This window comes from Sceloporus undulatus, chromosome 1, assembly GCF_019175285.1.
Source record: "Sceloporus undulatus isolate JIND9_A2432 ecotype Alabama chromosome 1, SceUnd_v1.1, whole genome shotgun sequence".
NCBI classification, from domain to species: Eukaryota; Metazoa; Chordata; class Lepidosauria; order Squamata; family Phrynosomatidae; genus Sceloporus; species Sceloporus undulatus.
Window position 1 is genome coordinate 354,238,280 of NC_056522.1, and position 10,469 is coordinate 354,248,748.

Genomic DNA, 10,469 nt, shown 5'->3' on the forward strand with positions numbered 1-10,469 from the left:
TAATATTATTATTATTGTCAAATGTACTAATTATAGTGATGCCTTCTGACATCATCGCACATTTTTATACCCCTGCAGCAAAAGTTCTTCAACAGGATATTCGTCAATGTCAACAGTAGGAAAGAGCTCTATGTTCTCTTTTGCAGGTGAGCAGCTCAGTTATCTTTTAAAATAAATTTTATTACAGCTCTTCTGTTGGTTTCCCACTGTGCCTATCTACATTTAAAGCCCAGTTAAAGGGTAACATTTTGATGAAATGGCAAGAAATAAATAAGTACATTTATTTATTTATTTATTTATTTATACTATTAAATTACTACTGTATCATAAAAGATTAGGTCCCAGCACAGAGAAGAACAAGGTTTAAATCAGTATAACACATATAAACCAGTTTAAATAATTTTTGAACATTAAAACGATTTAAAACCACATGTACAGAAATAAACCATATATTCAGGCCAAATTCTTAGACCACAAAGTGCTTGGTAAAGATCCACTTTTTAACTTGGTACCAAAATGAAGCAACACAGACATCCATGTAGTGTATTGCTCCCAGTAGTGCAGTAATTCCCAAATGTTTTTGGGTTGCTGCCCCCTTTTCTCTTGGGTGAAAACCCTAGTGCTCCTGAATGCCATTTGTTCATATTAGGTCTACTGTTCTTGATCACTGCTCCCTTTGCATTCAGCCACCTTGGGCACAGCAGCCAAACAGCTAGTTGAGCAGTGACCAACAAGCTGGCTTTGTGGCAATCCAGTCTAGCCTTGTAGCAAAGGCCAGTGCAGGCAAGAAGCTTCTTGGTCACTGGTCAGCCAACTACTCGGTTGCTGCTCCTAAGGTGACCAGGTGCAAAGGGCAAAAAAGCTTTGCTCTGGTGAGGAAGGACTCTCAATCCTCATTCATCAGGGTGGAGAAGGGCACAGATGGTGTGTGTGTAGTCTTACAGTGAAGACATGCTGTGGACTAGAAACTGGCATGGGGAAAGGGAGATACTTTAACTATAGGAGCTGCTCCAAGGCGAAGGACTCTTTCCAAGAATCATCCTGGATGTTCCTCCTCCTTCTCAAGAAACATGTCTTCCCCAGCATCAGGTGTCCCCCCCCCCCCACCAAACATTGCTTCTTCTGCTCCCTCTTCTCTCAGGGCCCCAAATCTGAAAGCTCCCTTTTGTCACTGATTTTTCCTCACCATCATATGATCTAACTCCTTGCTCCAGTCAGTCAGTCTGTCCCAAAATGGTGCTGCTCTAAACCGCAGAAATGATGGCTTGCACTCAAGCCTTGCAGGTTTCCTGCCACTACTAGTGAAAGATGCAGCTAAGAGAATGAGTTTACGCAAGCAGAGAAAGAGCAGAAGACATCATCACAAAAAGTAAGACTTCATGGTGGTTTTAAGGGACCTGAAAAGAGGTTCCATGCAACCCTCATCCCCACCATATTCCTAAAGACTGTTGGTTCCCCTTGTCTTTCTTCCACACCAGTATTTTAACTGAAGGCCCACACACTGCCCCCTTTTCCCCTCACTGGCCCCCTGCTGTCCCCTTTCCCCATCATTGTCTACAGGGGAGATATACTGCCCACTTTGGGACTCACTGCACTAGTGGGACACAGAAAGGGACCTCTCCACAGACCACAATGTTCTGGCAAAAATATAGAGAAAGTTATGACCCTTAAGATATGGAGGTTTCAGCTGTGTAAGACTTAAATATCAGTACCTTGAATTTAGATTGTAAGTATATTGGCAGCTACTGCTATTCCTTTAAAACATCTTTGGTTTACTTTCCTTGACAGTCTTTTCATCAGTCTGCTGCCACATATTGCACTAGCTGCATTTTCTATGGTGTCTTCGAAGGTAGTTCCCATAAGTAGTCTAAATAGGAAGTTACTAGCCCAAAGATTTGTCCAGGTTATCCCTGCCCAAGAAAGGCTGCAGATGGCGGAGCAATCAGAGCATCATCAGACACTGATCCATTAAATTTACCTGTCCATTCAGTGACAGAGTTGAATCTTCCCAAGCTGTGCATCTACTACATCCAGGGCAGGATGCTTACTAAGGGCCTGTACAGACCACCACTTTGGGGCGGATGGAGGGCGGAGTTGGGGTGCAGCGTCTCCATGACACATGCCCTGGCTCCACCTCAAAGGCGCCATGGTGCTGCACGCTGCTCCACATGGTGTCACAGTGCTCCTCTGGCACTCCATCCATACGATGCAGCACTGAAAGAGGACCATATAGCTGCACCACGGTGGCTATAGCACCCTTTCTGCTTTTTGTGGCTCGTTTCTGCACCCTGGAAAGACCGATCAGGGCCGCAGCATGCGGTTGCCGTGGCCCCAATCTGGCTGAAGAAGGGGCGGCTGGAGGCCACCCCTTCGGGGCTGTTTGTACAGCCCCTAAATTCCCTAGTCTGAGAGCCATCAATCCATGTAGCCGCCACCTTGTTGAGATACAAATTAAGTTTATTGGCCCATTATAACATCCAAGCATTGGTCCAACATGTGCATGTCCCCACTTGATTCCAACAATGATATGATATTTCAGTAAGGTTTATAATATAATGTTGCTGTGCACAACTACCAAAACTCAAAAATCCAACAACATCAGTGTTCCCCTAATGCTTGACTGACTTTTACTCCTTATCTTTCAGACGATTCCTTCCGTACTCGGCCTGGCAACTCCAGTGGGACTGCTGCTACTTTTTCCTCTACTACTACTTTACCATCTTCCTCTCGTAATGCAAGTAATTCAGTTGATCAAAAGAGCAATGGGAGTAAAGAAAGCCATTCGCGGAAGGTTAGCTTGTAAGTGCTCAACTAAAGCTAGGACAGAATGACAAACTGAAACAGGAACTTTGCAGCCTCACATTTTTAGTTTATATATACACACACACACACACACACACACACACACACACACACACACACCATAAATGATGAATATTCCCAGTATAGACATTTTTCTCTGCCCCCTCTTCTCTCTCTCTCTTTTTCTCCCCCCATATATATATATATATATATGGCGTGCACACACACAGACACACACACATTTTATACAAACGCACACATACATGCACAATTAACAAGCAGGACTTAAAATTATCAAGAGAAAAATATTTCTGCTTCTTCAGTTGCAAAAGAGGAAACTGGGCTGCATATGAGGTGGCAGTTTAGAATACTATGTCTTCAGCATTCTTGGTGGATTTTGGTATTGTTCTCTAGTTTTTATAAATCCATAAATTGTAATTTTTGTCCAAAATGTCTGAAGGAGACATTTTGTGCCTGTGTACATGCTTTAGGAATCATAAGTCTGCTATTCTAACCAGGAGGTTAGAGCAACTGGTAGTCAAGCATTTCAAATTGGAACATCACAGCCAGTGTGATGTGCCCCTGTTTAGCATTAAGGTACCATTCTCTTCAGACTTTTTTGGCAACTGAAGAAGGCAGAAGCCAAAATGTTTTGCTCTTGGTATGTATTTTTAATTATGTTAATTGCTTTGATAAATATATGGCCTGTTACAGACTGCCAAAATAAAGCTGCTTCAGATCTCTTTGGAGGTATGCTATTTAAATGATGCATGCACCCTAAGAATCTGGAAGCTGCATCAAAGTTGCACTCCAGTGCTTAGGACTGGAGTGTGGCTTTGGCACGACTTCCGGACTCTTAGGACCTATGCATCATTTAAACAGCATACCTCCAAAGAGACCCGAAGCAGCTTTATTTTGGCAGTCTGTAACAGGCCTATATTTCTCCAATTATTAGCTACATCCATCTTGGTTCAAGGAAAAATGTGGAAGAAATGCAGTTGGTTTGCTTTTTAATCACACACACATACACTCTAGTTAACCACACCTGTAGAAAATAAAGTCATGGGTTCACAGCTGTTTTGCTACCAATTCAAATTTGAGTGCTCTGCTCTATTTTGGAATTTCACACTCTGGAGCTAGTGCTTACTCTGATATTCTGTGAAAAGAAGGAAATAGATTTTTTCCCAGATATGGGCTTGTTTCAGATATGAGAACTAGGACACTGGCAACCTGGCCAGCATGTAGACTGGAATGATCAGTGAAGAAGACTTCATAATGTTGTGGTCAGTAGAAATACTTCTATATTATTAAAAAGATTTTCCGCCTTCCATCTGAATCATAGGAAGTGTAATACTGGGACCTAGGCATCTTTTCACAGAATTCCTAGCACTGTTAGCACACCATGATTTTCATGATATCCTCAGAACAATCTTTATCATTGTGAAGTATGCCTACTTCTTCTTCATGGTCTCTGCAAATCACACGGGTTATTCTGTACCTGCGCAGCAAACTTTGGAAACTTCTGGAATCACTGGGCAAAACTTCAATTGCAACTTTTTAGCGGTAGCTCTGCCCACGAGTGTTCCTGCTCTTTCTCAGTTACTTTTGTCCACCATGACTAGCAGCTTAGAAGGAACTTCACTTTGGAATCGCTTACTTCCGTACTGTTAGTTCGGATTGACCTCTGATTTTCGGACTTGACTTGGACATGGTGATAGACACAAATTGATTGACCCAGACTGTCTGACTTTGATTTCGTTTACGATTTGAGAGACTTCTAACGGTGTGGAAATGACCACTCGATCTACCACCTTTAAGAGGTGCAGTAAAAGTGGGGGCAAGATCGCTGGACAGGACCCGCATGCTACATGCCTTCTCTGCCTGGGTGAATGTCACAATGTACAATCTTGTGTCCATGTCCCCAAAAGCCTGTAAAAACTAGGATTGGAGGCTGAAAGCAGCCCTATATGAACAGGCCTTGCACCCTGCTTCCGCTCCCCCTGGATAAGCAGGACCCTGAAAAGTCTCAGGTCAGAGAAAAAACTAAGGAAGCACTGAAGGACAAGCCTTTGAGGAAGGATAAGGACAAGAAGGCCAATAAATCTGATTGTAGCTGGAGTTTGGGTTGCTTCAAAGCCAAAAAGGTCTCATAACGGAAGCATTCCGATGAAAAGGATTTGTTCCCTAGACAGAAGTCCTCCAATCGCTCCTCTAAAAAAGTGCACCCCAAACCTCATACTGAGGTGTCTCGTTCCTGCCTAAGACTTCATCAACAGCTCTCGGTACCAATGTGGATTGAACCCGTATGGATAGGCCAGCAACTTCTCAAACTCAAGAAACCTCCCCTGATTTGCTCCAGATTGTCCATGTCAATCTCGAATCCCAAGTTGGAAGGGGAGGTTGTTGATACCAACATTCCAGTTTTAACTCTGAATCTGGATTTGTCCTCGTCTTCCCAATGTGTTTGGGCCCAATGCTCTGCATTGTCACAACCTCAAGCTTGACTCTCCAACTTCGTTGAGTTGCCTTGGCAGGACCTTCCACACTATCATCCTGATCCCATCCTTCAGGTGATGATGAGATGGTGAGACTGAGCACTATTTCATGCCTGTCAACGCTGAGGTTCTCTGCCATATGAAACACCGGGGGTCACGCTTCCCAAGGCACCCTGCCCCTACCACGATCATCACCCAGGTGCAGGTGATCTGAGAACCTACTGAGACCATACCAAAGCAGGCACTTTTGAAAGATATGCCCTTGCCGGTAACTCCACAGGTGTCTCCTCGATCCCAACACTCAACACAGTCGTCTTCTGTGGATTTGGATCTTGAAGCACCTTATTCAACTCAGTCGTTGTTCATCCACGATCCAGCCTCTCCTACTAATGATATTAAAATGAACAGGTAGTGAGGATGGCAAATGATTTGGAGACTCTTGGAAATTATTGCCAAATGTTCTTGGGACACCCCCCGCCACTATCGCATAAACTTTTTAAAAGATTGAGAATTTCTACCGGATCTCTCCTTCAGCTTCATTCTGGTTATTTGAGCATCCAAAGCCGAATTTGGCCATTGTAGAGGGATCTCAATTAGCTTTCACTTCCAAGACATCCACTACACCAATGGAGAGAGAAAGCAAGAAGGTCGACAGCTTGGCCAAGAAGTTTTATGCGGCCTTGGTACTAGACCTCAAGGTGGCAAACTACTTGGCTTGTATGGGAGCTTACCAACAGCACCTTATGGAGCCTATGTTACCCATTTTGGACAATCTCCCTGATGATATGTGGTCCTTGGCATTAGCACTTCAGGTCGAAGCCCACTCAACTGGAGGCCAACAGATCACTTCAGCCCGCCATTCTGCGGATTGTGCTGCAAAGATTCTTTCAGGAACCATTGCCCCTGGGAGACGTGCTTGGCTTAGGGCCTCAGATGTTACCCCGCAGGCTTGAGCTGCCATAGAGGATATGCCCTTCGATGATTCCGGACTCTTTAATAAAGAGACGGATGGGAAGTTAAATTACAAATACATGATTAAGAGAGCTACCAAAAAGCATGGTATGTCAACCTCCTCCTCCTAGTCTCCCTCACATTGGCGGTATTGGGGATAGCATCCTTGGTATCAACAGCAAAGGCAATACCATTACCAGCAATAGGAGCAACTCTACCAGGTCCTTGACCAACCTTGACAGCGTCATCCCTCACAGTTGTCTTCTTCCTCTGGTTGTCGGCAACCCATTCAACCTCTGTGCCAACAGAGCTACTGTAAGAAGGATGCAGACCAGAGCAAGAAGAGGCTCTAAAGTGATGCTGCATGGCCCTGACTTGGCCCTTTACAGACCAGTCTGAAAGGCTGGCCGGGAGCAGAGTTTGGACGCAGCATCCTGACGACGCATGCCTGGCTCTGCTCCCCCCAGGCAACCTGATGCTGTGTGCAGCTCCAGACACACACAACATCAAGGTGCACCTCCAGCGCTGCATTCAGATGATGCAGCACTGAAGGGGCACCATACAGCCATGCCGCAATGGCTAGGACACCCTTTGCAGCTCCTTTTTGCGCCCTTGGAAGGCCAGATTGGGGCCACAGCGTGAGGTTGCCGCGACCCCGATCTGGTGCAAAAATGGGCGGCTACAGACCACCCCTTAGTTTCAGCTCTGTTCAGGGATTCTCTTCGGCACTTTTTGTATGTCTGGGTCATGATTACGTCCAACTCATGGGTCCTTGAGATCATCTGTAGGGGTTACGCTCTCGAGTTCGAAGAGCTCTCAAACACCAGGGCTGTCATCTCTATCCCCTTCAGACACCTTACTCGACAGAGTGTGCACTTTTGTTAAGGAAAGGCACAATCAAACCCGTGGATCCTGCTCAGGTTCATCGGTGCTTCTATTCTCGATATTTTATTGTTCCCAAAAATTATGGAGGCCTTCAACCTGTCTTGGACCTCTGCCTACTGAACTCTTCTCTTGTGTACCGCCACTTCCACATGGTAACCCTTGCTTCTATTTTGCCCTTGTTACAGAAGGATCTCTGGTTTGCAACCCTCGATCTCACAGATGCATATTTCCATGTCGGGATATGACAAGACCTCAGGAGATTCCTTGCCTTTGCCACAGGGACTGAGATGTTCCATTACAGCAGTGGTTCTCAACTTGTGAGTTGCGACCTCTTTGGGGGGGGGGGTTGAACAACCCTTTCACAGGGGTTGCCTAAGACCATCGGAAAACACATATTTCCAATGGTCTTAGAAACCCAGCCACCATGATGGGTTTTATGGTTGGGGGTCACCACAATATGAGGAACTGTATTAAAAGCTTGTAGCATTAGGAAGATTGAGAACCACTGCATTACAGAGTGCTTCCCTTTGGCCTTTCTACAACACAAGAGTGTTCACCAAGTGCATGGCTCCCATTGTAGCCTACCTTCATCAACAAGAGATTATGGTCTTCCCCTATTTCAGCGATTGGTTCTTCACTGCCACATCCCAAGAAGACCTTCAGAAAAACATTGAGTTTGCTTTGTCTCTTTTGGACTCTCTTGTACTCGTAGTCAATATGGAAAAATCCAACCTGGCTCTGTCCAGACAGATCAGGTTCATCGGGACCATCTTCAGTTTCAAGGAGTCCATTGCGTTTCTGCCATCAGATAGGTTTCAGACTCTTTCCAGAGCAGTTCGGAACTGTCTATCTCACAAATGAATCAGAGCTCATACTGCTCATGTGGCATTAGGACACATGGCACTGACGACCTACATCACTCCATGGACGAGGCTCCGGCTGAGACTCTTTCAAGCCTGGTTCCTCTCAGTTTTCAATTCCTTGGAGGACTCCCTAAGCAAATGGCTCATGGTACTGAGGCCTGTGGCTCAGTCTCTTGGCTGGTGGCTTGATCCCGAAAATGTATGTATCAGGATGCCCTTTCTGCAACCTCAGTCTCAAATCACCCTGACTATGGATGCATCCATGGACGGCTAGGGGGCGCACACCTCCAGCCTGATCAGAGATGTCCCTTCACATCAATGCGCTCAAGATGCTTGCTGTGGAGAAAGGTCTTCAGGCCTTCAAAGCCATCCTCCTAAGCAAGATAGTCCTTTAACTGACAGATAACACTACTGTCATGTACTATCTGAACAAGCAGGGAGGAACAAGATCCCAGATACTTCTTGAAATCATCTTTCACATTTGGAACTGGTGCCTCCCGAGGGATATACTCCTGCAAGCTGTCCACCTCCCCAGGGAGAAAAACGAATTGGCAGACCAGCTCAGCAGATCTTCAGATCATGTCATGTATTGTGGCTCTATCCTGAGATGGTTGCCGACTTGTTCCAAACTTAGAGGAGACCAAATATCGACCTGTTTGCCACTCATGTCAACAGCCACTGTACTCAGTTCTGTTCCTGAATCTGGTTACCAGGCTCCCGAGTAGATGCCTTCCTGTTCAAGTGCTCAGGAAAGATGGTTTATGCCTTCCCTCCCTTCACACTCATTATGAAAGTAGAAGCCAAAATGAGAGTGGACCGCTCCGAAACCTTCCTCACCACATCATGGTGGCAAAGGAAGCCATGGTTCGCTCCTCTCCTTCACCTGTCCCAAAGAGAATTTCTCCACCTTGAGCTCCATCCTCACCTCCTAACACTTCACAGAGGCTGAGTTCACCAGGATATCGAGACCCTTCCCCTTGTGGTATGGAGAATTCATCTCTAGAGGCCCTCCCAGACTCGGTATGGACTGTCATCCTGTCTGCTCTGAAGCTATCGACAAAGAAGTCCTATCTAATCCAGTGGAACAAGTTCCTAGACTTCCTTTCTGCTAAGGACCTCTCTCCATCCTGTGTCTCGGTCCCAACTGTCTTAAGAGTTCCTAATGACTCTTGCCGACTCAGGACTCTGCCTCACATGCCTAAAGTGCTGTCTATCTGCTGTATGCTCTCACTACCACTTCAAGGGCAAGCCTTCTCTTTTCAAGGATCCTCTGGTAAATAAATTCCTTAAAGGATTTAGCAACCTCCACCTTCCATCCTTGGTACTAACCCCAGCGTGGTGCCTGGACCTTGTGCTTTCAAGTTTAATCAACCAAGCCCTTAGAGCCTATGGCAACTCAAATGGAATCCAGGTAAGACGGAGGTACTCGTTATAGGAAACCTGAGCCTGGATATGGAGTTATGTCAGCCAGTTCTGGATGGGGTCACACTTCCCCTGAAAGACTCTATCCGCAGCTTGGTGGTGCTCCTTGACTTGTCGCTTCACCGGACATCTCAGGTGGATGCGACAGTCAGGAGCACTTGTTATCAGCTTCAGCTGATATGCCAGCCGCGCCTGTTTCTGGAACTGGAAAGCCTTGAAATAGTAGTACATGCACTGGTAACCTCTTGATTGGACTTCTGTAATGCACTCTACATGGGGCTACTCTCATGCCAAGTTTGGAAACTTCAACTTGTACAAAATATGGCAGCCAGGTTAATTACAGGTACTTCTCATAATGATCACATAACACTGGTTTTGAAATCCCTTTGCTGGCTGCCAATTAGTTTCCGGGCAAGGTACAAGGTGTTGGTGATTACCTTTAAAACCCTACATGGCTTGGGTCCAGAATACTTAAGGAACACCTTCTTTAGTACTGTCCGTCCCGCACTTTAAGATCCCCGGGAAAAATCTACTTCAGCCCAAAAAATCTAGACTAACCTCAGTTACCCAGAGGGCCTTCTCCACTGCTCTCCGAAGCTATGGAATGACCTGCCAAAGGAGATCCGACACATTTCTACTCTTACAGCCTTTAAGAAGGCTCTTAAGACAGATCTCTTCCAGCAGGCCTTTCCTACCTAGTTCCTCTCCCCATTTACTGTGACTCACGTCACTCTGTCCACCAATTTTTCTCTTAAATTTAATGAGAAGAATTAAATTTAAATTAATTAAAATTAAATTCTTGCCTCAAGAAGAAGAGCCCTCCCTCCGTGCCAACTGTAATCATCAGATCAGGGAGGGAGTAAAAAAGACAGGCCCAATTCCATCAGGTCTAGCTGTGAATTCTGTGACTTACGTTGTTCTCTTTTATTTTATTTTATTTTATTCTATGTATTTTTATTGCTGTAAACCGCCCGGATTCCTTGTGATTGGGGGGGGCATCATGATGATGATGATGATGATGATGATGATGATGATGATGATGATGATGATG

The 10,469-nt window shown here is 45.4% G+C and overlaps 1 protein-coding gene across 1 annotated transcript in view; it reads left to right on the forward strand.

Moving 5' to 3' along the window:
- PPP4R4 (protein phosphatase 4 regulatory subunit 4) overlaps nt 1–10,469 on the forward strand; it is a 158,858-nt gene that overhangs the window by 143,324 nt on the left and 5,065 nt on the right. Inside the window, 2 exon segments of the mRNA XM_042454785.1 lie at nt 79–146; nt 2,646–2,791. Of these exon segments, the coding sequence (XP_042310719.1) occupies nt 79–146; nt 2,646–2,791 (214 nt within the window).